General features: G+C 52.4%; 1 protein-coding gene across 2 annotated transcripts in view; it reads right to left on the bottom strand.

Annotated features, from left to right (window-relative positions):
- Window positions 1-27,923, bottom strand: part of epha7 (eph receptor A7) — a 78,035-nt gene that overhangs the window by 32,463 nt on the left and 17,649 nt on the right. For both annotated transcript variants that reach the window (XM_030109824.1, XM_030109825.1), the window contains exons 4-5: window positions 26,914-27,069; window positions 17,557-17,892 (exon numbers count right to left, since the gene is read on the bottom strand). In XM_030109824.1, the coding sequence (XP_029965684.1) occupies window positions 17,557-17,892; window positions 26,914-27,069 (492 nt within the window). The remainder of the gene's footprint in view (window positions 1-17,556; window positions 17,893-26,913; window positions 27,070-27,923) is intronic.

Here is a 27,923-nt window from a genome sequence, read left to right as displayed (position 1 = left end):
AACGGCTTCATAAAACGTCCCAGCGGACTGAACGTCCTGCACAGGTCTCAAGACTCTGATTCATTTCTGGATCTAACTGCGCTTAAGAGCATCAATAAATGGTATTTTTTCAACTCTGGATAAAATATGTGTGTTAAAGTTTCAGCAATTGCAAAATCAATCTGAGATAAGTTGCTTTGCACCAGGGAAATGATGAGATCTGGCGTCTGAAAGTGTCTGAAAGTACAAACTGAAGTATGTTGGAGGAGCAGCGTGACATGGAGGATCAGAGAAGACGGCTGAATGATAAAAATACAGGGAACGAGAGCATCTGCTTGCAGCGTTCACACGGATTCCGCCCACTGCTGCGGCGACACATGACGGCTTCGGGCCTGGCATCATCAGCATCCATCTATTACAGGAACACGTCTGTCATCGGAAGACGATCATATTAATCAGCGCTCACGCTCTTTAATCACGGCCTTGGACCGGCTCCATGCCGGGGAAATCACATCCAGGTTCCCTCCGGCCGCCTCCGCACGGAGCCGTCTGGTCCAACACGGCGCCGACTGCAGTGGAACCAGCCCCGGTCCTGGAAGCCGTGCTGCTCGGAGCGCCGGACGGGGTGTGGAGGACGCCGCCCGCCCGCTGCCTCCGGCCCGTCAACAGCTCCGGTCACACATTCCGCCGCCGAGACGCTGAAGTCTCGCTGCACAGCAACACAAATCAACCTGCAACCTGCACAGCTGCCGGGGATTCCTCAAACACCACACAGTGGTTCTGGAGGGAAGAGGGACCGGGTGGTCGCTTCGGCTCCCTTCCTTCAGCCAAAAGTTACAAAAGGGATTGAAAATAGAAAGTATGAGGCTGAAACAGCAAAGACCAGCGGCCAGCACAGGAAATCAGTTCGTCTCTGAGAAACAAGTTGCTCTATGATGATGCTGCTCCCAGAACTGGACAGCTGATCGGAGACGTCGGAACTCAGCGCTAACAGAGACATTTCTGGACAGATGAAGACTGATCGGAGACAGACGAGATGTAGGTGGAGGGACTGATTGGCGGTTTGGGTTCAGGACTCAACAGATTACAGGGAAAGTTTGGGGATAAGTTAGAGTCAGTTTTGAAAAGTTGGGCGAGGATGAGGATGAAGGGAAGAGTTAATCCGGCGCTGGTTCCACTCATTAGAGAGCTGCACCTAAGGCCCCTTTGCATAAAACAATACAGAATATATGACGCTGTCAGACGGCGTGGAGAGGCCGTTTCAGCAGCCTCGGGGGGAGGAGTAGATGTTAAATGATAGCAAAGTAGCAGATAGGGACACTTCTAATGAAGGACTGACTCCTGATGCCCTTGTGATTCTGCTGGCGCTGAAAGGCATCGAGGCTGGGGTCACATTCACACTGCCGGCGGGTCGCTGTGCGCTCGTGTGTGTGTGTGTGTGTGTGTGTGTGTGTGTGTGTGTGTGTGTGTGCGTCGGACTCCTGCCCAGCAACGCCGCACCCTGCGTGTGAAAACAGAATCCGGCCGCCGCCGACAGGAACCCTAAACGTTAGCCGCAGAGGCATGTGCGGCGTGCCGGGACCGGCCGACATGCACCTGGTGGTCGGGGGGCGGAGCGGAACGCCCAGCCGGCTCAGGCAGGCTGTGATCAGGGGGCGGGGCCGGGATGAGTCACGCTGCCGCCAGACGGCGAGCGGGACGGGAGACTGCAGGTTTTAGGGACTGGCTCTCCCCCCGTCTGTCATCGGCTGTGAGCCCTTCCATCACTCAGCCGTCCGCCGCCGGCTCACTTGATGTCTTCTTTCTGCGCAGACAAAGAGCCGCTGACAGGACGATAAGGGAAGCAGATGGCGGCTCTGGACTGGGTGTGCCGCGTCACGCTCCACAAAGACAGCGCACGCCAGGCGTGTTTGTCCTGGAAGACGAGGAGCATGTCCCGGCTCCTCTCCGGGCCGACGCTGATGGATCATGACGAATGTCTGGGAGGACCGGGAGCCAGCGCCGCCGTGCAGACAAGTCCGGCACAGGTCGAAGCCGGGTCTGACTGGTGGATGTCGTGGAGAAGCTGTCAGAGTCTTAACGAGAGTCTTGATTCCCAGAACGCCGCGGCGCTGCGCCTCCGCCCTCCGCCCAGACCGCCACGACTGATCGGCTGGAGACAAAGCCGCCTCTCAGGTTGAGCTGCTGCCTCACAGACCGCGATCCTCCGGGTTCTACTGCGAGACGCCGCAGGCCCGGCTCGTCCTCTGCCGTCCACTGAGAGACAGACGCTCAGGAGACACAGAGTTTCACTGTCAGCATGAGCCAGTCTGTTCACATCGCTCAGGTTCAGGTCGCTCAAAAAACCTGACAGAGCTTCTGAAACAGTCATATAACGAAAGTCTTTATTCGTCCATGGCTGCCTAACCCTGTGCAGGGTCACGGGGTCATTCGGTTCAATTAAATATCAAACTTTGTAGTTTCATCAAAATGACTCCAGTTTTTGACCAGTGTAAACGTAAAAGTAAAAGTCAATAAAGGAACAAAACTGAAAACCCCACGTGGTTATCCCTGATGGATGTGACGGCCGGTATCGGCTCCCTGATCGATCGCTGGTGGAAGAGTTCCAGAGCAGCTTCAGCTGTCCTCACGCTGGTCTGGATGTCTGTTCACACGCTGGTTTAATATCACCAACATAGAATAATAAATACAATCACTTTATGACACTCAGTCAAGGAATCTGAAAGGTGCATTACGGAGTTTTACAACCTTAAAAATACTTATTTTCCACCATAAATATGTTACACATTTTTAATGATGTGTACAATGTGCCCTGACATATTCATTACCAGAACCTCTAACAGGCTAAATTGTCACTTGAAAGTCACAGTGCCGGTCCGGCTCCAGAGTTTTTTTTGGGGAGAATTTGAAAAGAATGACGTAATGCGCGCTCCAGCTGGCCTGATTTAGTTAGGTTTCGTTTTGTCCGCCATTACTCCGCCAGATGCTTAGTGAGCAACAACTGAGCAGGATCTTCCAGAAAGTAAGAACAGACTGGCTTCCAGCACTGCCACAGCTCCACACAGACTCCACCAGGGAGAAGACACTTACATCTTACTGGAGCGCTACTAAAAGAGCGAGGAAGGAGTTCCCCTCTTCCGTGCACGCGAGCCACAGGCACGTTTTTCACTAAGCTGCATTATGTCCAAGGCCTGCAGGGGGCGCTGTTTCACATAAAACATGCAAACTCCTTAATGCACCTTTAAAGTTTTCTTTAGTTTTTCTGTCATTTCAAGGAATACTGATGTACTTCAGGACAGAAAGTCAGAGTTAAAGAAAATAAAGCTGTGTGTAAAGTAGCTTTCAGTGCTTTTGGTTTGTTTGTTTATGACTGAAATGAAGAGTCCAGTCTTGTTGAAGAAGCTGACAGATTCCCAGACGGTTTGGTGGTTCTGTGGTGAAGCAGAAGTGTCGGATCCTGATCCTGATCCTGACTCTGCTGGACGTCACGCTGGACGAACAATCAGCTTCACAGCCAGCAAACAGAAAACTGGCCGATCGGAGCGCTGCAGGAAGTCCACCGTGCTGCAGACACAGCCAGGACTTTACACACCACGGCTGAAGGAGGACTTCATCACATCTACACGTCCTCGTCCGTCCCGTCTCCACCAGACATGAGACGGTTCCTCTATCTGGCCGTTCAGAGCGTCGACAGATGCACTCCGCTCGCAAAACAAACGGCTGGACACAGCGGCTCGAGAGGGAAAGTAAACCTTAACTGCCCAAGGTGGGCAATATATGGCCCCCAGGCCCAAACGGGCCCTGAACAGGACCCCATCCTGAGTGAAGGTTAGCTGCGACGGTGAGTTAGCTAAACATGCTGCCGTCCTGCAGGAGAGACGAGTCTGGAGAAGCTTCAGGCGTTTTTCATGTGTGGCCGACAGTCAGGCCCTCTGCAGACCGTCCAGACCGTCCAGACCGTCCACACAGGACGCCTCGGCTGCAGAACCGGGTCCAGAGCAGCGTGAAGCGGCGTATCGAGGCGGGTGGCAGAGGATGGAGAGATGAACGCAGACGCGCTGATTAGCGGCGGCGCGTGGCGGCGGCGGCGGCGGTGTCGCGTGGCGGCCAGCCGTGGAGCGCCATTACTGTAATTGGTGATTCCTGTGTGATGGGGCGGACCACGGCCCGGGGGGGCACGGGTGAGACCCCCCCAAACCCCAATTACCTCCAGGACAGGGCCAGACAGCGGCTCAGACGGGGCCGTTTGCTTCACGGCACGCGGGCGGCAGCTAATTGGAGAGTGAGCGAGTCGTTGGGATGCAGATGCCAGACGGCTTCACACCATCCAGACACAGCCAGCGCCACTCCCGTCGGACCGCCGCAGCACCGCTCCCGTCGGACCGCCGCAGCGCTGCTCCCGTCGGACCGCCGCAGCGCTGCTCCCGTCGGACCGCCACAGCGCCGCTCCCATCGGACCGCCGTAGCGGTCCGGGATGATGGGTGAACTCTCCCGCTTGTTCTGTTCAGTTCCTCTCGCTCTGACAGTGGTGTGTTTCCTCAGCTCACCTCAGAGGAAGGAGCAGAGTGTCGTCTGTTCAGAGCGGCCTCCAGAAATCTATACCGTAGCCTATACCACAGTAACACAACCTCAGCGGTACCACAACAACAAGACGCGCAAAAAACAGAGCAGCGATAAATATCGTCAACATGCATGGCGCAAATTCACAATGACAGCATTTCAAACAGGAAGCAACAGCAGAATTTACCCATTAATTCTCTGGTGCTGTCAGTTTTAATCACATTAATCGCGATCAATTCATGGAAGGCTGTCAATAATTATTAATAATATTTTTTTAATTGTGATTAGTTGCATCATTTGTGGACCTGTAATCACGCTTCAGTAGTTCAGCTGTACTGCACTGGGAAGAAAAATACGTCTCAATGGCAGCAAAATGACTTTTATCGTGTTTTTCTTTTCTTTAAGCCAACTGCGATTAATTGTAATTTAAAAAAATTAATCCTTGACAGCCCTCCATCAATCAATTGCAATTAATCACAATTAAAACTGACAGAACAAGTTACAACATGAGCAGTAATGCTCTTTTTTAACCTGGTGTCCAGATCCACAAATAAGAAATGGAAAGCTTGAGTAGAGCGCGGCCTCTCCGGTAACGTCACGACATCAGTGAGCGAGCACGTTCTTCTTCTGTGGTGCCACTGCAGCGTTCCCAGCGAGGCTCCTGGATCCTGCCTTCCACGCGCCGCGACACACTTTCCTGGCGGCGCCGGGTTCCAGTCAGAGACGTGACGGTCGGGGAGGAATTCACAGATTTAATTAGGCGGGTCTCGCAGGACGCTGGCTCTTCCAGCTTTCATTTAGATGTAATCTTTCTTCTGAGGATACGTATCGGCGAACGGCCGCCGCTCGGTGGAACGGCGCTCCACGCTCTCTGGGACGGTTCGCCGAGCGGAGCTCGCCGTCCCGCTGAAACAGGTGAGTCAGTGCTGCTGGTTCAGGGTTCTAATCCCGCCGGCAGCGGAGCGGATCATTCCGGTTTTCAGGCTCACAACGCCGCCTTCCATGAGAGGAATAAATAATTCAGGACTGGTTGAGCTCAAACCGGTTTCATCATGTGATTAGGCTTTCTGATGTCGAAGCACTACGCCAGTAATCAGATTAATCTGATTAATTCAGCAGATCTTCTTTTATTTATTCTCACAGCATCACCACAGCGTCAGCAGGCTGGAAATACTCCAGAGTGAACATTCTGCAGCTGCCTCCGTCTCTGGCCCAGCGGCCGGCCGTCACACACTCTCACACACTCTCACACACTCTCACACACTCCCGTCCCGCCTCTCGCCGCGGAGCAGCTCGGTCCGGAGTCCAGACCGGGAGGAAGAAGCAGGTGTTCCGGGCTGCACTCAGAGTCCCCGTCGAGCCCTGAGAGGACTGCAGGCGACGGCTCCCAGGGTCAAAAGGTCAGCTGTAATTGCCAGCGGCCTGTTTGAGCGAAGGAGAAATGGACTTTTCAGATTCCCCCCTTCCCCCCGTCCTCCGAAGCCAAAGTGGTCTGCCACAAACTCATTATGATTTCCAAGTGTGATGATCTGAATAAAGGGGGGGGGGGGTGAAGACATAATTAGTTTTCCTCACTGCAGGAGACAGTGTGCTGATGAGACAATGAAGGAGGAAGAAAGCCGGGCTGTCAATCTGCCCCTCCTGCCCCCCCGAACCCCCCGAACCCTTTCTCATCTCACAAAGCAGCAGTGAGTAATGCTCACAGAACCCAGAGACCAACACCAACGACCCCCCCTCCCCCCCTCCCCACCAGGAGACCGCCGGGCGACTCGCCACCGAACCGTTAACTCTCTGGACGACAGAGCCCTGTCCAGGTCCAGGATCCGGGTCCAGAGAGAGGACCACATATCACTCAAACCGGCTCACATGAAGAAATCAAGCATTCGTTTTGTTTTTCACCCTTTCAGTCACTTGCAGAAGTAGTTAAATTTAATGTTGAGCTGTTCTTATTCCTTGAATAAAATCTTCCTGTACTCACATCTTTACATTAACAGAGGAGAGAAAACCTGCTGCGGCTGTTTTTTTCAGAGAGCTTCAGCGAACTGGCGTTCACCCAGCCGGCTTTCTGTGAACAGCAGTGTGTTCACACATCGAAACACACTGCATTTATTCTGGAAAGAAGAAACACCGCGCACAGTTTCAGCTCAGATCAGCTCCAAATAGACAGCGTTCAAAACGCCCGATCAGTCTGGATCCTGTCAGACTAAATGTCCTGACTGGATCAATAAACCACGTTACCGTCACGACTTCCTACAGGAAATGAGAGGAATCTCTGGCGCTGATAAAGACACTGATACAAAACACCAATAAAGTATTAAAAGAGAAATGATTTTAATGTATTTAATTAGGGCTGTCACAGATAATCACATTAGTCGTGATTAATTAATTTCGGGGTGACTAAAGATTATTTTTTTTAATCATGATTAATCACATAATTAGGCTTCGAGCTTTTGATCAGTTTGAAAACTGTATTTTTAACACAGACGTTGTATTAAGTTGGTCTACATTTTCCTTTATTTTGAAGGAAAATCTAACAAGGTGAAAATTGAAATAGTTCCTGTTTGATTCCCGATGAAGCCGCTGCAGGAAGGAAGTCTCCCTGCTGAAACCTCAGCGGGACTTTAACCTCAGCTCCTGGAAGATGGACGCTTTACGCTATGGGCTGAAAACGCACCATTTAGGAAATGTGATTTAAAGCTTGATTAATTGTGATTAACTATGGAAATAATATGATTAATTATGAATTAAAAAAAAACAAAACATTTTGACAGCTCTAATTTTCATCTATTTCAGTGTGGCTTTTCTCAGCTCCTCATTCTGTGCTTTCAAACAGATTATCCTCAGGTGTGTGTGTGTGTGTGTGTAATTAAATTAAAGTATCAACATTTCAGTGAAACGTCTGCAGGTTAAAGCAGCTGGACTCCTGATGGATCTGACCGTTCTGGAGACTCTACGCTCAGAACAGACAACTCAACCCAGCTCAGAGGAAGCTCCGCCCCCTCTGAGCTGCACTGGGACCTCCAGAGGAAGCTCCGCCCCCTCTGAGCTGCACTGGGACCTCCAGAGGAAGCTCCGCCCCCTCTGAGCTGCACTGGGACCTCCAGAGGAAGCTCCGCCCCCTCTGAGCTGCACTGGGACCTCCAGAGGAAGCTCCGCCCCCTCTGAGCTGCACTGGGACCTTTGAACCCAGCAGATTCAGGACCGGGCTGGTGGAAGCTGAGCGCTGCTCTTGGTTTCCTGCCGTCACACAGGTAGACCTCAGGTGTTCGTCCCTGACCCGGTCCTCCTCCGCTCACCTCCGAACGGCCACATTCCCCCCACGCCCCCACTGACTGATCGATCGGTTTTTCTCCATGTTCGATACAGGATGTATGTTTTTACAGCTGCAGACGTCCAGAGGGCGAAGATGGAGACACCCGAACCCACACTGCACAGCTGTGTGTGTGTGTGTGTGTGTGTGTGTGTGTGTGTGTGTGTGGGGGTGTGTGTGTGTGTGTGTGGAGGGGCACCTCCAGCTCGGCTTTATTGCTCTTGGAAGTCCTTTTAACTCCTTCAGCAGGAAATGAAACACTGGGCCGGCTGAGCGGCGCAGGAGGAGGACTCACAGGTGCATGGTGACCGTGTGTGTGTGTGTGTGTGTGTGTGTGTGTGTGTGTGTGTGCATCTGGGGCAGGCAGAGAAAGCTGAGGGGGAAGCAGTATTTGCGTGTTTACTGAAGCCTTACAGTCACCGCGGAGGGCGGCTGCATTCCGCAGCGCGGCGGCGGCGGTGGCACTGAACGCTCAGGACGACTTTTAAACAGGGAACTTGAGGAAAACATAAAGAACAGCGGTGTGTTTCTGCTGATTTACGGCTGAAGCAGTGCGAGTAAGAAACGTTTTTATTACTGGATCGGCCGTTTAGTCCATAAAACGTTAATCACCGGTCCGCCGAGCCTTCAGCGGCGGCGCCGGCCGACGCAGGACACACACCGATATTCAGTCCATAATGCCACTGAGCAAAACACATTTACAGAACACACACCAACGATTTTAATACTGGTGTGTCCAGAAACTCAGTTCAGACCAAAATAAGAAGCAGAAAAAGAGCAAAGAGGAGAGGCGATTTATTCCAGAAGCTTCTGTTAAAATAGCAACGGATGCTAACGAAGCTAAGCTAGCTGAGAGAACAGAAACACTTCCAGCTGTTTGAAATGTGTTTATCAGACAGATCCAGACCAGAGAACCTCAGTTCAGCTACTTCTGGTACAAACTCACTAATCTGACTTTACAGAGCGAGTCCGATGAGAAGGAACGACGTCTGAATGAAACCAGCTCAGAAAAAGGCTTCTTCATTTTCACTAGGAGTCAGGTTTCTGTTTCCGATGTGTCCAGAACCCTAATCAATAAGTAAAAAGAGAGAGCTAAAAGATGACATTACAGTTCTGTTAGCTCAGGAAAAAACACTGAGTTTGACAAAAATCCTGATATTTGGTGACTAAAAGGTGAATTTGATGCACAAAGACCTCAAAAACCATTCAGACACAGCGGAGAGACGTTAGCTAACAGGATAAAATATCACGCAAAATTGTGTGAATTTAGGAAAATGGAAATTAAATATTTAATTAAAAAAAACATTTGACTACTTAATAAAAGCCTTTAATTATTATAACCTTCACTTTCACCTGTTTTCTTCAGGATATTGGTTTCTCAGTGGTATAAATAAACTTTCTGAATATATTTAACTCTTGCATATTGTTCATACTCTTTTTCTCTTGGAAAAAAAATTTAACCAAAAAAAAAAAAAAACACTGCTAACAATAAATCACAAATCAATATTTTCAACTCTTTATAATCAATCATTTAAAACTCGTCCAAATCGACCTGCTAATCAATCATGTTCAGGTTTTAACTTTATAAATTTAATTTACTGCATTTGAAAGACTGTGCTATTATAAATAAATAAATTAAATTATTTAAAATCAGACCAGATGAAGCTTTTTCATCTACAGCCTGAATATTTTTAACTCGTTTCCTGTGTGTGTGTCGTTGCAGTGTGTGTGTGTGTGTGTGTGTGTGTGTGTGTGTGTGTGTGTGTGTGTTATTGTGAAGTGTTACTGCAGGAAGTGAGCGTTGCTAACACTGAACTGAGTGGAAATGCAGACCTGCGTACAGGCAGGTCAGGTGCGCCGTGGCGGCGGCGGCGGCGCTGAAACAATGAGCGCAGTGAGCAGGCGGCGTGCTGCGAGTCCTTCGCAGCTCAGATAAATATGTCTTCTCACCAGCAGCTCCTTTGTTCTCAGGTCGCTCAGTTATTTGTCCCACGCTTCATCTGCCGCCGCAGACCGACCGCCGTAATTAGCGGCGCTCGCTGAGAGACTTTAATAAGTGGGACTGGGTTTCAAAATAAAAGCACGGTCTGTGAGCTGCACTTTTACTCACACAAGTTTGATTTGTTCTGCTGTGTGGAAAACGGAGTTGATATGGCAACAATATCTGATCACATTGTTTTCAATAAAAAAATCTGGATTTTTATCATGATTCAAAATGACTTTTCAGCCGTTTCACCAGGATTTAAGTCCAGAGTCAGACCTCCACGTGAGACGCTTGATTGAAAAGAAAACTAGTAAGTTTAGTATTTATCATATCATGGTTGATTAAGCAGCGGACTAACAGATGAACTCTAGCAGGTGAGCAGACCAAGATGGGATCAACATGTTTTCAACTTTCACCATCATTAAAATCCAACAACTGCAGAAAAGCCTTGACACTTTCTCAAAACATCTCGATTTGAATCTATTTTAAAGAAATAAACCTGTAAAGGAGCCAGGAATGGAAAGAGCAGCGCTGAACCCATCGGTCCTGAGTGTTCCCTTATTAAAGTGTAAAAGTTGAAAGAGCCTTCAGCGCGGAGCCGTCCGCTGCATGGCAGCACAGCGACGAGGGAAGGGCTGGCGAGGGCAGCGGTGACTCACGTCAGCCGAGCTAAAAACAGCTGCTTCTCCACCGCAGACCCAGGAGCGGCGGCCGCGCCGGAACGTGGCACGAAATCAACGGCTTGCTGGGCTTCTCGCCGGCCGCCGTCTCCTCGGAGCGCCTCGCTTCAGCCGGCAGCCGGATCGGCATCGTCTTTGACCACTTTGCATATTAACAGGAATTCCTCTCTGTTGTGGCGGCGGCGGCGGCGGCGGCGGCGGCGGCGGCGACGGCGGCGGAGGGGATTAGCCGCTCCGCCTCGTGCTTGAAGACACCGGACAGGCGGCCAGCGTCCGGGAAATCTCAAACTATCACACAGCTCGACGTGTTGAGGGGAGGAGTGAGAGGGGGTCGTCATGGCGACGTGGCGAGCCGCTGTAACCTCTGCAGGAGGGTAACCGGCAGACCGACAGGAAGGAGGAGGCAGGACGGGGCTGGCTGGGTTTGGTTCTGCTGCCTTGCGGAGGTCTGAATTATTAAAGCGGTGTCTGCTTCGGGGGGGTGCGGCAGCCTATAGGACGAGCCCCCCCCCGCCCACCAGCGCTCCCCGTTTCAACTTCCACATATTCCCAGCTGAGGCCGCAAACATCTGAACGCCGCAGCGTCTCCGGAGCGCCGCGCAGCCCGAACCTCATCCCACGCTCCCGATTCATGCCGCCGCAGTCCGAGAGGACGCCGATAAACACAGCCGTGCAGATAAACAACGGCGGTCCACGGGGGGGGGGGCTCAGAACGAGCCGCTGCTGCGACGCACTGCCTCACCTGTTAGCACTGCTAGCATTAGCTTTGCTTTCATGTGGTTCTTGCAGCACATCAGGCTGAGCTGCGCTGCTCTCTGGGCGCGTCGGGATTCAAACCGGGCGCCTGAAATGTGCCGTCGTGGCGCCGTCAGACAACACAGCCGGCGTGCCAAAAGAAGCCGTCTCAAGTTACTAAACATTTGGAGAAAATCCCGCCGAGAGCAGCTTTGATCTAGAAAAGGTGATAAAATGTGACGCGGTATTTAATCGCAGACTGTCAACCTGTTCACGAACCTTTGTTGAAAATGATTCATCACAACAGAGAATTTATCCACAGTTTATTCCACACTGAGCTACAAATCAGGACGTACCTGCATTTTTTGGTCATTTTTATAGTTTGAATATTTCAAACATGGAAATGGATCATTGTGACTGTTGCGATGGTGGAGCGTGACGACTGGAATAGTTTACAGGAAGTGTTTCACCCAGTGTCTGCTAGCATAGCGCCTGAGGAGGCGCTATGCTAGCGGTCCTCATGAGGAGTTCTAGAAAGTATCAATAGGTACCGAGTCCTGAGACGAAACGAGAACCAGAGTTTTCTAAAAACACCTAACAAGCACTGAAGGAAGTGAAGCTTTTTTCAAAATAAAAGTCAAAGCAGACTAATGGATATTTAGACGTACACTTTCAAAGTAAACCTCTCTATTCTTGCTGCAGCCTGGAACCAAATGATGAGTGTACGAACACCATGTCTCAATAGTGGTGATTTCTTCCAAAAATGGCTTGAATGATCTTTTTATATATATATATATATATATATATATTTTTTTTTTTAAATGTTACGAACAAAAACACCAATAAGAATACCGCTGAAGTGCTGGATCCATGAGCAGAGTTGATCCAGCAGCCCTGACCGCCCGGAGGAAGCCCTCACTCTCCAGTCCAAACAGACCGGCTGGGCCGATCAGGCTCTGGATCGGCTGGGCCGATCAGGCTCTGGATCGGCTCCCGTTTGTTGAAAAGCCCGAGACGCTGCCCGTCGGCCAGGCCCCTTCCGGCCTGCCCCGGATCGTCCGCCGTGCCGTCGAGCAGCTGGCCGCTCCCAGAGAAAAGACGCCGGGGAAAGAGGCCACGCCAGCTCCCGCGAACGGAGGGCTCATTCAACCACGGCGGATTCGGGGGGGGATTTGGGAGCTCGTCTGCCAGCAATAAAAGGCTGAAACAGGATACTTGGTGAGATTAATTACCTAGATAGGCCACGATAATGCCATTTAAATGGGAAAGTAATTAAAGTGCACCTTCCATGAAAATTATTCATTGCTGACGGATTGGGTGACAGACGAATCAGGAGGCGTTTACAGAACGCTACAGGTCAAGTGCTGGGAGACCACCGACCACTCTCTCTCTCTCTCTCTCTCTCCTGGTCTTTACTGCAGCTGTTGAACCTCCCTGCTTTGCCCGGGCGCTCATCAAATTACAGCGAGCATGCGGGGGTGTCGGGGGGGGGGGATCAGAGAATGGGCTCTCAGGTAACGTAAAACCGGGGACAAATGCTCCGACGGAGGATCCGCTTAAGGAGAAAACGACACTGGCTGGCAGCGTTCGGGGGGGGGGGGGGGGGGGGGTGGTATCAATCCATCCCTCTGTTTCAGGCCACCAGGGCAGATCAGAACACAGAAACGGACAAATCAATGGACTCATTGTTCCCCAAGTGTTACGTTCACAAATGCAGTGGACAATATCCACTTAGTGCTGATCGAGTGTCGATAAGGTGTAGGTTACCTCGGAGCGGCGGCGATCGGCTCGACCCCTTCATTTTTAATATCATAATCATCCCTGGTAGTAGCGACCAGCGGTCAGACCCGGAGACGGTTCTCAGCCCCGAATGGGAGAAGGGAAGATCTGCTTCTCACGCCATACAAAAGGCAGAGAGGCTTTTCAGATCAAAGTGAAATGCTTAGCTGACATCCCCCCCCCCCCCCCCCCCCCCCCCCCCCCCCCCCCCCCCCCCACCCCGCTGCACTGAAGGGAGCAGCCTGTTGTTCTCTTTCAGCCTTTAAGTAGGTTTGTACTTGAGGGGGGAGACTAAAACACGGTGTTACATTCTCACGGCGTTGCAAAACAAACGAGGCGAAGAAAGGCTAAAAATAAACACAGACGATAAAGTCAAGTGCGAGACTTCCAAAGAGCCCGATTGAGACGGAGATACCGGGCCTTATCTGATGTTTTCAGACGGTGGCGTGAACAGCAAAGGCACTCCGCGGTCTGAAGGTCTGTCCGTGCAGCTACGGCCCTTTTCAGGCGTCCGTCACCGTCCCGACGCCTCGTCATGTGAAAGCTGCCGTTGTTTGTGGTGAAGAAGTGCCGCTGTGTGGGCGCAGGTCACCCGGGCCGGGTCCGTCGCGCCGGTCCAGGCCCGGGAAGAAGAGACGGCGCTGTGTTGTACTCCGGCTGCCTTCCAGCCGACACGGCGGACTGAGAGATGTAATCAGACGGCACACTGGATGCTTTTATGGCGCACTTTATGTGGCGGAGCCTTCAGAGCTTTTACAACATGGCACTCATGAGGTTAGAGCGGCGGTATTTTTACCAGCCAATAACCCACAATGACTTAGAGAAGGTATAAAAACTCTACAGCACTGGGAAAGAGACAGGTTTCTACCAGATGACGTTATCCAGTTCATCCTCTCAGATACTTCCCAGCAACCTATACCTAGTCTACCTAAACTCCGTTAGCCCCACTTCTGCTTGTTTCCCCACAGAGGACGGGACAGTATACACTCTTTAAGTGAAGGTACTCTGTTCCCACATTATTAGGCTGGAACACCAGTACCACTCAAACCGACTGATGAGGACGTCTTTCCAAACAAACGCTGGAGAATGGGAAGTGTGTCTTATCAGATGCCGGGGAGCGGCGCCCGTGGACATTATTTGGCATTCTGCAACATTTCTAGCCAGACTAACCCGATTTTAAATAATGCAGGGAGTCACGGCCTGTGTTCCGTGTGCTCCGGCCGGCCCGTGGAGCCTGCGAGTGCGTCGGAGCACAGCTCCACTATTGTGAGAGTTGCTATCGGAGGGTAGCAGGCGCTGCGCTGCTGGCCGACGCAGCCAGTCAACATTAAAATCAATTTCCACAGGCTCTTCCTTCCACTCAATGTGTTGTTTATACCTCCGGCTGATTGCACCTGCAGCCCGTTTCGCCGCTCTGGTCTCCAGCCGAGTGTGCGCCCGCGCCGTGCGCGCACAAACAGGTCCTGTAGCCTTTCCCACAACCAGCTTCCAATCCTGCGTCTGCGCCCTTCTCCACAGTGATTTTTCTGGCTCGGAGATGTGAACTGCCGCTTGAATAAATATTAATGGTAATTCTGTGAGCAGTGCCCACTCACGAGTGTGCTGGAAGAACAAAAGGCCTTGTTTACAAGTGCGCTGGAGGAAAGCCGAGGCGAGGAGGGCCTCCGGGGCCGGCTCTGCGGCGCTATCCACTCACAATGGAGTGCTGATTGAAACACACTCTTAACTTCCAGCGAAGACGGCGGAGAAGAAAAATCCTCAACGCCACAAATTCCCATTCAGCTCCGGCGAGGACAGAGCTGGAGGAATCAGGCTCAGGAACTTACAGCCTCTACTTAAACTCATTTAAGACAGAGCTGAGAGGTAATTAGGTTTCTGGGAACAATAAGCACTCAGCAGCAGCTTCTGCAGCTCCAGCCTCGCTCCAGACATTTCCTTTGGTATAATTAGGGGAGGTGTGAATTCCTCATCAGATGGATCACCATCTGCATTCACACGCCGCTCGCTCGCTCCGAGCCTCTGCTCACGCTGATTATCATTCAGCAGGTGGATATGGGAGGCATGGAGGCGAGGGCTTCACTTCTTTAAGGTTCTTTCAGCACTTCGGGCCTCCAGCGCCTCTCCACGCAAAGGTTAATCAATTCTGAATGATGAGCCATGAAGGCCTTAATAATGCAGTCATTCTCTAATGAGTGGTCCTGCACGCTCGCCCGGGAAGGCCCGATTGTTTTAGGAAGCGCCGACGTTCCAATTACAAAGCATTGAACCATTACCCGATAGCGCAGGGAGCGCCGGACACGGCGAGGCTCCAGTGAGCAGGACAATGAGGCCGGCGGCGCCGAGATAATGTCCGCAGAGGACGAGAGACAAGCAGCGCTCATCACAAACATCCCCTTCACCTACAACGCAGAACGCTTCGACCTCGGAAACCCAATCCTCTCTCGACCAATCATATTGCTCGTTATAAAGGAAATATCGAAAACCGGAAGCAAAGGAAAAACCATGGATTTTGTTGGTAATTTTTGTGGAAAAAGATGGTTTTCACTAAAATTAGTCAGTGATAAGGTGAGAGAGCTCGATATAGATATTTTGGGCGAGCCGGCCGCAGATTTCTAGGCCGTCTTTGTGAAAGTCCAGAAGACGGATGGACGGCTCACTGCCTAATACTGTGGTGTCCACCAGCGTCTGTCTTCCCTGGAATGTTTTCTCTAATCAGATATCGGTGAGGACAACAGGTCAAAGGGAAAAAGGTCAACTCAACAGTCCATCTTCATGAAGACGGAGAAACGCCGCGACTGGTTCTGAGTGCCGTGGCTCATTTCCTTGTTCCTTCAACTAGGAGGACAGGCCTTTCGCTCTGACCCAAACCACAAGGCTTTTTTTAAAGAGACTGTTTAGGAGGGACAACTCCGCATGACGACACCCAGTCATGAAAACTTAACTAACCACATTCATGAGTGTTGAGTCAAGGATATTTCTGGAAGAAGTTTTTCTTCTGCCACTTAAATGCTCTTCTCATGACAGGCGACAATCAAGTGAAGCTTCTGAAAAGCCGCGTAGCAACACGTTCCGTCCTCGCTCTTTGTTCAGCGCTCCCATTCGCTGTCCCAGAGAGGCGGAGGTGAGGCCGCCGCTGAATTCACGCCGACCTCTTTAAACCTCTCATATCTACATGTGTGCATACAAAGAAAACACATCAAAGCGCCGCTGACTTCCCTTCACTGCACATTTAATTTATTCCATTCACCGCAGCGCTGTGTAATTCCAGCCTTCATGGTAAAGGCATTATTCTCTCCTGCTGTCCTGCTATTGAACAGATGGAGAGGGTCGCCTCGCCTGCGAGAGCCGCTAACCCCCAAGGAATTTGATTAGTTTGGCTTTCTAAAGACGTTTTTAGTCCTTCATTATGCTCTTAATAGTATTTCAGGGGCTTTTCTTCAAATCTCCCAACAACAGGTAGCTTATGTAACGTGGAAGCAAACGATGGACACAGTCTTCAGTCCTCTGATGCTCCTGATGCCCCCAACGCCCTGATTACGCCGATCTATCACGGTAAACGATGCCGCTTGCTCCGTTTCACGGACACTCGAGCATGAAAGAGGAATCTTGTAGTGAGAATCCATAGAAATAATTAAGAAAAAGGATTTAGAGTTTGTCAACTCAAAACACGGCGTTTTAATTAGGGCAGATTCCCCCGGAGACGCAGCTCCTCGAGTACCGCTGGGAGTCTGAATCACCGCTACGCTAGCACCGCTCCCCACTGCAGTGCCGATACACACATTAAATTAATCTGAGCGTTATGCATACTGGAAATATTACGGATCGCATCGCGCTGCAGCCATTATGTTAACGGCGGTTCATTACTGCAGTTTGCTTATGAGTGGTTTCAATATTAGAGTGTCAGTCGGTCCAGCCCTGATGTGAGACGCCGTCTGACGGAAACCAGACAGAACCACAGGAAGGAAGCACACACTTCTACTGTTTATCACAACAAAGTATGTTCTGAAGAAGACTGAACTCCGATAAATGACCTGGCCATGAATTCTGCTAAAGGAAAATTCAGAAACAACACAGCCGGCAATACAGGATTCCAACGCTCCAAAAAGCAAGTCCCACCAGAGCAGACGAGGAGTTCAGTCCAGGTACCCATCACAGAGAGGCTCGCCCAGCATTAGCATTAGCATTAGCATTAGCGTCGCTACAGGTAAAACTGACTAATTTAACTCAAAGCTTCCACTAACATCTGCAGCAGAGTGCAGAGGTCAAACCAGCATGACCCCGAGTCCAGCAGGCCGGAAACAAAAGCCAGGGTTCAATTCCCAGGAAAGCAGCATCTCTTACTCTCCACTGAGTAAACCAGAGAACTGCATGGAAACGTGTTGGTGGATGGTGATTCAGCTTCAGCTCAGTGTTTCCTCCCACACACACACACACACACACACACACAAAAACAAGGTTTCCACCCTGCGTCTCCTGAGCCGACGTCTCAGAGCAGCGTTAGGAATCAGAAGCGGGGTGAAGTCCTTACCTGCTTGTCCCGTGGCGATGCTGACGGCGGCGAACAGCCTCTGCGTGCGGCTCAGCTCCGACACCCCGTTGACCGCCTCCACCTCGAAGGTGTAGTTGGCGTGCGCCAGCAGTTCCACCACGGTCACGTACGTGTCCACTAATCCCGACTGGGCGGGCGAGTAGCCCACGTTGGGCCCGCAGGGGGCGCACTCCTCGGGCTCCCAGCTGCAGCGCCGGCAGATGACCCGGTAGCTGACGTCGTTGCGGCCGCCCGTGTCGGCCGGCGGGCTCCACTCCAGGCCGACGGTGGTCTGGTTGATGTTGTAGACCAGGTTCTGCGGCGCCGAGGGAGGTCCTGTCACGGGGCGGACACAGCAGAGGCCAGAATTAAAACGCGGCGGTGCCAAGGGAAGTGACAGCCAAGCCCGAGCGCCGCCTGGATCTGTGCTCTCACTGTTCTCCCAGGGAGAACGGGCCAACTGCAGCGCTCAGCCAAACACTGACACTCAATTAAAGCAGCAGTCCGATCCAGAGCGAGGCGGCCCAGGTACTGTGAGAGAGAGGCAACGGCCCGGCAACACAAGGTCAGACCGAGGAGCTCCAGCTCCGTATGACAGCTTTGTTTTCATCAGTTTATAGCAGAAAACAATACTTCAATAAATCCCTGAAGCCCAGCTTTTACCTGCAATTCACCCTCAACAGGGATGATGTCCGACTGAGAGAACGGCTCTGAATTTAAACCGCAGCATTTCCATCTCTTCACAGAAACAGACTGAAGGCAGAGGCACTCGTCTTTTAAAACCAGTTTAAATAATGACCGACGAGCAGGCGGAGGGTCAGCGTTCTCCTCTCAGGACTTGTTGGTCGGTCACAGCCTGGGACCAGCCTGTAAGTCTGGTTGCTGCGGTTCGCCGCTCACGGCGGCGTAGGTTTGTTTTACACGGAGCTCGTGCAGGCGGTGATTCATGCAGATGGAGCGGAGGCTTTGTTTATCCTGTGACTGCTAACAGCAGAAAATGTGCAGCTGCCACAGAAAATGCTGGAGATGGCCGCACGGTGAAAACAAATGCTAATCGGGGGACGCGCCGCCTGTTTCCCGCAGCCTGCTCGGCCCCGGGCGGCGGGCGGCGGGCGGCGGGCGGCGGGCTCCGGCGGCGGCTCTCGGCCCGGTCGGTACGTCATGTTGACGGCGGCGCTCTGAAACTTAACATCCCACTGAACGAGACTCCGGAGCGGAGCGCGCCTGCAGAATTTACGGAGGAGATTTAAACCGGGATTATCACCGGCCCGTAAGTACCATATCCAGTTCCACTCCACGCTCGGCGGCGGCGGCGGCTCCGCCGGTCCAGAAGTCGCCTGTAAATGTTGGCGTAATGGCAGAGAGATTAGCCCGTCTCGTAAAACAATGAATAACAAATTGCCGCTTTCATCTTTCACATTCCAGGCTGTTGGCTTTTACGGCCCAGATGTTGGTATAAATAATCTCCCTGAAGTAGTAAAGATTATGGGAGTGCTGTTCTGTGTTTATGAATGTTTTAAGAATACCTGCGTTTAGCACTCTGGGACTGCCGTCCTCGCTCAGATGTTCTTTGAGGGAACTTCGGGGCGGGACGCGCCTCTCATTAAATTTGTCACTTTACTGAACAAAACAGGCCGTTCATGCATCAGAGGGAAGAGCTGCAGTCTGAGGGGGAGACCCGCTCTGCCCCCTCCCTCCGGGGGAGCACGAGGCTGGATGTGGCGACATGTTGGCACTGTAGCTCAGAATCTGTCCACTGGCTCTGCGCTTCCCGCACCGACTCACTTCCATATTCATCGGTGGTCATTTCTTTGGCTCTCAATCAATAATCAATCAATAGCTTGACACCAGTATCCATATCTTTATCAATTTCTTACCACTTAAAGGGTTTAAATTATTGCCTAAGGACACATGGCCAGGGCAGGATGTGGCGTCGGACTGCCAACATTCTGGTTTGAAGGCAGGATGTTCAGCCAGCAGAGTAACAACACTTCCATACAGCAGGGAACTGATAACATCACTTATGACTGATGAATTCATCAATTCCATCTGAAGATTTTATTTAGATACTTCAGCCTTGGACTGTACATGGCCCACCATGCTGATCAGGACACGGACACGCCGGTTTTCATGCTCACACAGCGCTGAAGACACGTGATGGTCAAAGTTCTGCTGAGGGAGGACTCAAGATCAGGAATCAGACCGTCAACCTGCAGAAAGCAACCAGACAACCACCACGTCCAACAACTCCAGAGAGCTCCCAGTCCCACCAGAGAGCTCCCAGTCCCACCAGAGAGCTCCCAGTCCCACCAGAGAGCTCCCAGTCCCACCAGAGAGGACCCAGTCCCACCAGAGAGCTCCCAGTCCCACCAGAGAGCTCCCAGTCCCACCAGAGAGCTCCCAGTCCCACCAGAGAGCTCCCAGTCCCACCAGAGAGCTCCCAGTCCCACCAGAGAGCACCCAGTCCCACCAGAGAGCTCCCAGTCCCACCAGAGAGGACCCAGTCCCACCAGAGAGGACCAGAGAGCTCCCAGTCCCACCAGAGAGCTCCCAGTCCCACCAGAGAGCACCCAGTCCCACCAGAGAGCTCCCAGTCCCACCAGAGAGGACCCAGTCCCACCAGAGAGGACCAGAGAGCTCCCAGTCCCACCAGAGAGGACCAGAGAGCACCCAGTCCCACCAGAGAGGACCCAGTCCCACCAGAGAGGACCAGAGAGCACCCAGTCCCACCAGAGAGCTCCCAGTCCCACCAGCTTCTTTATTGTACTCTTGAACTTATGTATTTCTTATCTACGGTGGCCTTTAAAGGTGCATTAAGGAGTTTGCACGTTTTATGTGAAACAACGGCCCCTGCAGGCCTTGGGTGTAACTGCAGCTTAGTGAAACACTCGTGCCTGTGGCTTGCGTCCATGTACGTGCACGGAAGAGGGGAACTCCTTCCTCGCTCTGTTAGCAGTGCTAGAGTAACCTTTAAGTTTCTTCTGCCTGGTGGGGTCTGTGCTGGAGCTGTGGCAGTGCTAGAAGCCGGTCTGTTCTCATACCCCTTTCCCACTGGCCAAAAAAACCGGTTTAAACCCGCTATCACCCGGCTCCTCATGGCAGTGGGAAAGGGTTTAACCCGCATTTCGACCCGGGTCGTTCGACCCTGCAATCGACCCGGGAGTTTACTGGGTCAGTTTTCTACCGGCTTTCAGTAGGAGGGACACATCCAGGAACTTACATGATGACTTCACCACAGCGCGGCTACGTTAGCGCACTAGTTGTTGTTTCTGGACACAGTGTGAGATTTCCTTCGTCCAGAAGACCCAGCATTGGCAGGATAGCGAGACCACAGAGCTTCTCCTGATCCGTGGGGAAGAGGAGATCCATCTACAGGTAACAGGGACTGTTTTCCGCTGCATTGTTTACTTTCATTGTGCTTCGTCGCGCTGATGATGTCATCAACGTGGGACACCATCAGAGCGGGAAAACGCAGTGGCGCGGCTCGCCAGCAGGAGGTGAGACCCTGAGACCCTGGGTCTGCAGGCGGTGGGAAAGGAGTCTAAAGCTCCTAAAGTCTAAAGCCGGTCATTAGCGGGTCGAAGACACGGGTCGACCCACTAGTTGCAGTGGGAAAGAGGTATTACTTTCTGGAAGATCCATCCTCAGCACTGCTCAGTTGTTGCTCGCTAAGCATCTGGCGGAGGAATGGCGGACAAAACGAAAGCTAAGCGAGTCAGGCCAGCGGGAGGCGCATTACGTCACATCATCTCAAATTCTGCCCAAGAAATAGAAATTGCCGGACCGGCACTGCAACTTTCAAGTGACAATTTAGCGCTGTTAGAGGTACTTGTAATGAATATGTCAGGGCACATTGTACACATCATTGAATATCTGTAACATATTTATGGTGGAAAATAAGTATTTTTAAAGTTGAAAAACTCCTAAATGCACCTTTAAGGGACAGCAACAAATCAGAAAGCAAAACAAGACAAGAAAAAAAATGGAAAAAAAGAAGTGTGTGTGTGTGTGTGTGTGTGTGTGGGTGTGTGTGTGTGTGAGTGTGTCTTTCTTTGTCTAGTGTGTTTTCCCTCCAGAGCCGCTGTACATATTGCAGCAGCTGAATCTCGTCTTAACGCTCTCATCAGTCCCCCATCTCACTGACCCCTGCTGAATGTGTTTTTTGCAGCATGTAGGTCACACACACACACACACACACACACACACACACACACACACACACACACACACACACACACACACACACACACACACACACCGCGTCCGGCCTTTGAAGGTGTCCTGTAAACACCGGGCTCCTCCGGCTCTCGGCCCTCCGCTGCCTCGGCTCGCCGCCGCGCTCTGCCTGGACTCTGGAATGTGGGGCCGCCGTGCCCGGACGCCACCTGTGGCCCCGCCCCCTCGCTCTGCCTGGTGGCCGTCGCTCTGCTCGTCCTTATCGCTCATGTTCTCTGCTCTCACTCCTCCTCCCAGTCAAGTCTCATTTCACGGATTAGCGGCCGGAGCCCCCCGGCCGGAGACGTCTCAATCACTCCACTCCGCCGCCGTGACCGAGCCGGGGAGGGAGCATGAATATGAAAGAGCGGGTCTCAACCTCAGGCTCCCGGCCCACTTTAGGCTCACAGAGCAGAAAAAAAGCCCTTCTGGAGTGATGGAGACGGAGCCCAGGATGTCCACCACCATGATGCAGCAGGAGGCGTCATGGCCGACCGTCGGCTCGGTAAAACACACATTTCTCACCATGTGGAGACACAGAACCCAGCAGGAGGCGCCGTGCAGCGCCGGGCAGCGCCGTGCAGCGCCGTGCAGCGCCGTGCAGCGCCGTGCAGCGCCGTGCAGCGCCGTGCAGCGCTGTGCAGCACCGGGCAGCGCCGGGCAGCGCCGGGCAGCGCCGGGCTGTTTCAGCTCGCGTTTCAAAGCTCGTCTTGCACTCTGCGCAGAGTTGTAAGACCTGAGTAAATCCTGGCTTAGAAAGGAGGAATCTGCCGCTTATCGGCCCGGAGAGGCGCCCGGGGGCCAACTTAACCCGCACCGCCTATTAGCCGGCCTGCCTCTAATTGGGGAGCGCCGGGGAGGGTGGGAAGGCTGAGGAGTATTCAAATGGTCCAGGAGGTAATCCTCACTCTACAAATGTGTGTCGTGACCTCGTGACCCGGCCTCTAATGATGTGGCTGGTGAGGGGAGACGAGCCGGATCAGGAGAGCAGCTCTTCCTCTCAGCTGAAGACCGGGACGTGTGATGCCTCCACGCTGCTATGCTGCTTCAGGATTGGATTTGTCGCTGAAAACTGTATTTCAGCTGCAGAGCGAGGCGGCGCAGGACTCTGCTTCCTCCTGCTGACTCCGCCGGCTGCATTAGCAGGATGTTACGACATGCGGGGACTCGCAGTGAATCTGAATGTGCATGGCGAGGACGGGGACGGATCATTTCCAGACGCCATTCATGGAAAGATGAGAAACATCTGTTTCGTCTCTCCGGTCCTCAAAGAGCAGTCTGAGAATCTCCTCTAGCAGAAAGACCAAGCGAGTCAGGGCCGGGCTGACGCTCCCCCTGAAGAGGACTCTGTCCTCACAGCCAACCGAAACCGAAATGTTTCTGCTGCATGTTATGACAAAAAGACGAGTTTGCATATAGATATATCTCTAACTCTGACTGTGAAAAGAAGCCCCTTTTTATTAATTGCTTTAACTGTAACATTTGTGCCCTTTGATATTGTCAAAAACGATTCTTCTGTATGACTGAAGGCTGGAAGCTGGACTGCTGACTGCTGCAGCTGAGTTCCACCGGCTGGAGACGAGCCAGTGTGTTTGGCCACGCTACACCAAGTGTGTGTGTTAGTGACAGCACGAGAAAACCTCACCTCCCTGACTGTTTACATCACCCGCAAACTTTGAAATGGTGAAAAAAAAAAAAAGCTAACATGAGACTGTGGTTGTAGCATAGGAAGCTAACGAAGCTCACGATGCATGGAGGGGGCATCATCATGCAGACGGTGGGTGTCAGCAGGGGTTCCTCTCTTTCATGTTAAAACTCTTCATTGTTAAAGCCCAGAAGCAACGAGGAACAGGAGAGCAATGGACTTGCCTTGTTTTTTCATTTGTATTTGCTTTTGTGCTCTTTATTTTATTAATTTATTTAAATTTATTTAATAATTCCTTTGATTAAACGGGACTTCGTCATTCTGACAGAACTTTAACGACAAACATTTTTCTCAGCTCATCGGTCTTTTGTGTTTATCGATATCGCGATAACGATTCAGGATATATATCGTACAGCTGGAACCCTCCGGAGAGAGTCTCCAGCTGTCCCACATGGAGGCTTAGTTGGAGTGGTGGTGGAGGTGGGGGGGTAGCGGGGGGTGGGGGGTAGCGGGGGGCCGCTGGAGGACACGCCTGCTCACAATCGGCCCTTTCAGGCGCCGCTCTGGGCAGAGCCGCTCACAGCTGTTGCATGATTGATGCTGGACTCCCCCGCCTGTCGACCACAGCTCCGGTCCGTGTCTCGCCTCCGGGAGGAAGAGCCCGCCGTTCCCCCCCCCCTCCCCAATATAGCGCATCTTCTTTGCATACGAATGGCGCGGACAAACTTTCCTCACAAAGCGAAAGCTCCCGATCCGCCTCCTCTCAAACACACAATGACTCTGGGAGGAACTTCTTCTGCTCGTCTTTATTCCGCCCGGATTCGGCTTTTTCATGTCCCCACATTACATCTTCATCTCATTTTCTCTCAAATCCTCATGGACACGTTCTTAATCTGTGTGTGCCAGGGATCCAGCTCACTGTTCTGCTAAGGCCCGCGATATGCTAGCTCTACAAACCCGCTTTAAGAAAACCTGTCAATCAAGCTATTTATTCAGGCAGAGCGAATTCATTTTCAATTACTGCTCTCTCCTGACGGCGCCGGGGCTCGGAGGGCAGGAGTCGGCAAATCACAGTGACTGGTGGTCACAGCGGCTTAATCCGGCCTCCAAAGAGGAAACGCACGTTCGTATCGGCCGCACCGAGAAACGAGCCGGGCGAACGGCGAGGAGGGCGACGCCGTCCGCACGCGTTAAAAATACATATTTACATATAACGGTATGGGGTCACGGAGTGTCGGCCCAAAGTTAATGAAAATGAATAATGGAAAGTGTGCATTAGGCAACTTGGGTAATTACCGCGCTGCTCGGCCAAGGTGATTACCCAGAAGGGAACAGCCAGAGGACGCCGGCACGCAACTTTCCGCCGCCCCTCGCCGCCGCATGCCAGCGCCGCCGGAGTGAAGCCTTAACATCCGATTAGGATGGTTGGAGAAGTGAGTAATGGACCTGTCTTCCAGAACAAGATCTGTACGGCTGGCTCCGCGCTCCGCCCGGAGCCCGGCGCTCGGCGGGCGCCGTCCGGGGCCCCGGAGTTACGTCCTTGTCTGGCGTCGAAGCCGAGGACGGAGAGCAGCTGAACGCCGGGCCGCGCTCACGCTGAGGGCAGCAGGTTTATTCTGAGGACACCGGAGAGGCCAGAAACCCCCGGGAGGCTTCGGCTCGTCCCAAAATAAGGCTGACGTATTATGGGATGTTCTGTAAAACACCGAGGAACAATAGGAAGGTGCAGAACAAAGAACCTGCAGGGTAAAACAAACACTGGAGGGAGCGCCGCGTCGACATGCAGCTTTGAGAGTGGAGACCTGCTTCAGACTCTAATTAGCCTCACACACTCTACTGGTGTTTTTATTTGGTTTTCTGCTCAGATCCCTGCAGCCCATCCCAGCATCCAGACAACAATTACCACTGAAAATGAGGGTTTAGCTCCGTTCACACGACGTTCCAGTTGATCTCTGCACCGTTCATCCCTTTGTTTTCCATTCTACCTCCAATACGCTTTTCTTTTCCCGTTTCTTTCCCGTTGTAATTCTGTCAGCCCGACAGGTGGAAGACGATGAGTTCACCTGCTGATGAAGGGCTGGTCACCTGGGCCGTAAGGGGACTGGCTGGATCACCTCCACGCCCAGGGTTAATTAGTGAACCCACTGGAACCTCACAGCAGACTCTGCTCGGATCCCCGGCGGCCGCCCAGATGGGTCCCGGACCTCAGCTTGGACACCACTGATTGAAGCAGTCCACACTGGAAGCTCAGTGTTCAGCTGCTGGGAGGTTTAAAGCCTGGGGTGTTTTTCTGAGACACGCCCTGTTCGTCCCTCCCGGTCTAAAGAGACAGACAGGACTGACGGTGAGACACCGCAGCTCATTAACGGATGAATTATTGTTTCATCTCAGCTATAATAGCAATATTTTGTTTGCTTCCACCCTCTGGCATACCTGAAGCTTTTTCTCTCCTCCTGGCAGTACACTTTAATTTAAAGATAAGGTGTGTGTGTGTGTGTGTGTAAGTGTGTGTGTGGAAGTGAAAGTGTGCGGCTTTGGAGCAGAAGAGCTCACCTCTGGCTACACGCCTGCTGAATTAGAGATGTTGCTCAACGGGCCGTAAATTCACATTAAATCCAAACCAAATCCTCTTTCTGATACCCTGATTCAACACACAGACAAGCCCACGCACCGCTGTAAACTTGTATTTACATATTATCTGAGCAGCAGTCGCTCTCTGTCACACACACACACACACACACACACACACACACACACACACACACACACACACACACACATCAGAGACTCGACTTGGCCTACTTTGAGCGCACAGGGGGGAAAGCTGCTCAGGATGCGGACCAGGCAGCACATTTCCCTGCTCGTCTCCAGTGGGAACGCCGCCATCCAGAGCGCCAACTCTCCCTCAAATAAAACCATCACCACTACTAATGGGTGGTGGAAGGGACGGGGACGGGCACAGGGACGGGGACGGGGACGGGGGAGGGCACGGGGATGGGGACGGGGACGGCGTGGCAGTGCTTCCATAGATTATCAGCAGGGAGACGACACACAGATGAGGTGCGGAGGTTGTGTTTACCTCCAGAGAGAGCGCAGCGCCGCTGGGCGGCTCCACTTCCCACACAGCAGCTCAAGGCCAAGAAACACACAACGGCGTGAAAACACACGTCTGAGAGGAGATGCGGCAGTAGCAGCCTCCTCCCCTCCTCAGCCTGGGTAAATAAGCCATCAGTGGCTGTCACAGCAGCTCCGGCGGCCGGGACAAATGAAGACGCACAGGGCTCGTTGCAGCGCCGGCCGCCGCCTTGCCGCTGCCGCCGCCAACGACGACTGTAATTGCAATCTCTCAGACGGGAAGTGGCAAATTGCTCCTCTCATCATTAGCAGCAGAAGACAGAGAACAGACACGGCAGCCTGCAACATAACGGAGCCGACACGCTGCAGCGGGGATCCGGTCCGGGCTCGGACCCGGTCCCGGTTCCGGGGGCGGGGCTTACTTGTGCAGGCCACGGACGGGGGGTCGGACAGCGCTCGGTAGTAGCCATCCTCGCAGTCGCAGCGCCACGAGCCCTCGCGGTCGTTGAAGCTGTGCGCCGGGCAGCGGGAGCACTGGAGGTCCTGCGAGGAAGACTTGTAGAAGCCTCGGCCGCAAGCTGAGGAGAGGAGGAGGAAGAGGAAGAAACCGGGTCAGAACGCCTGCCTTCAGCCACAAAATCACAAATCACACACATTATGTTGACATCATGCCCCGCTGAGTCCGTAAAGCAGCAGCTCAACCACGCCGACGCAAAACTACAAAAGACAGCCGCACTTTTTCAGTCTGGTTTTCATGATGTTTCGGTGTATTTATTGGGGATCACACCGTTTCGGTAAGAGGAACAGAAAGTGGAGTCCAGGTCCAGATCCCTGGTGGAGCAGTGGAAACAGTTTGAGCATCAAATTCAAAGAGCAGGATGAAGGCCGCAGAAACCTTTCAGACCGAGATGTTTTAAACAGGGCAGGAGTTCACTGACATGTACGAGCTGAGCGCTGCGCTGTGAGGGTTCAATGCATATTCATTTAAAACTGGACTGTCCTGCTGTAGGAACCGATGCTAACCAGCTAGCTCCAGCTGTAGGAACCGATGCTAACCAGCTAGCTCCAGCTGTAGGTACCGATGCTAACCAGCTAGCTCCAGCTGTAGGTCCTGATGCTAACCAGCTAGCTCCAGCTGTAGGAACCGATGCTAACCAGCTAGCTCCAGCTGTAGGTCCTGATGCTAACCAGCTAGCTCCAGCTGTAGGTCCTGATGCTAACCAGCTAGCTCCAGCTGTAGGAACCGATGCTAACCAGCTAGCTCCAGCTGTAGGTCCTGATGCTAACCAGCTAGCTCCAGCTGTAGGTACTGATGCTAACCGGCTAGCTCCAGCTGTAGGAACTGATGCTAACCAGCTAGCTCCAGCTGTAGGTACTGATGCTAACCGGCTAGCTCCAGCTGTAGGAGCTGATGCTAACCAGCTAGCTCCAG

The sequence above is a fragment of the Salarias fasciatus genome, chromosome 15 (assembly GCF_902148845.1).
Source record: "Salarias fasciatus chromosome 15, fSalaFa1.1, whole genome shotgun sequence".
Taxonomy (NCBI): domain Eukaryota; kingdom Metazoa; phylum Chordata; class Actinopteri; order Blenniiformes; family Blenniidae; genus Salarias; species Salarias fasciatus.
This window is presented reverse-complemented; position numbering and strand designations above follow the sequence as displayed.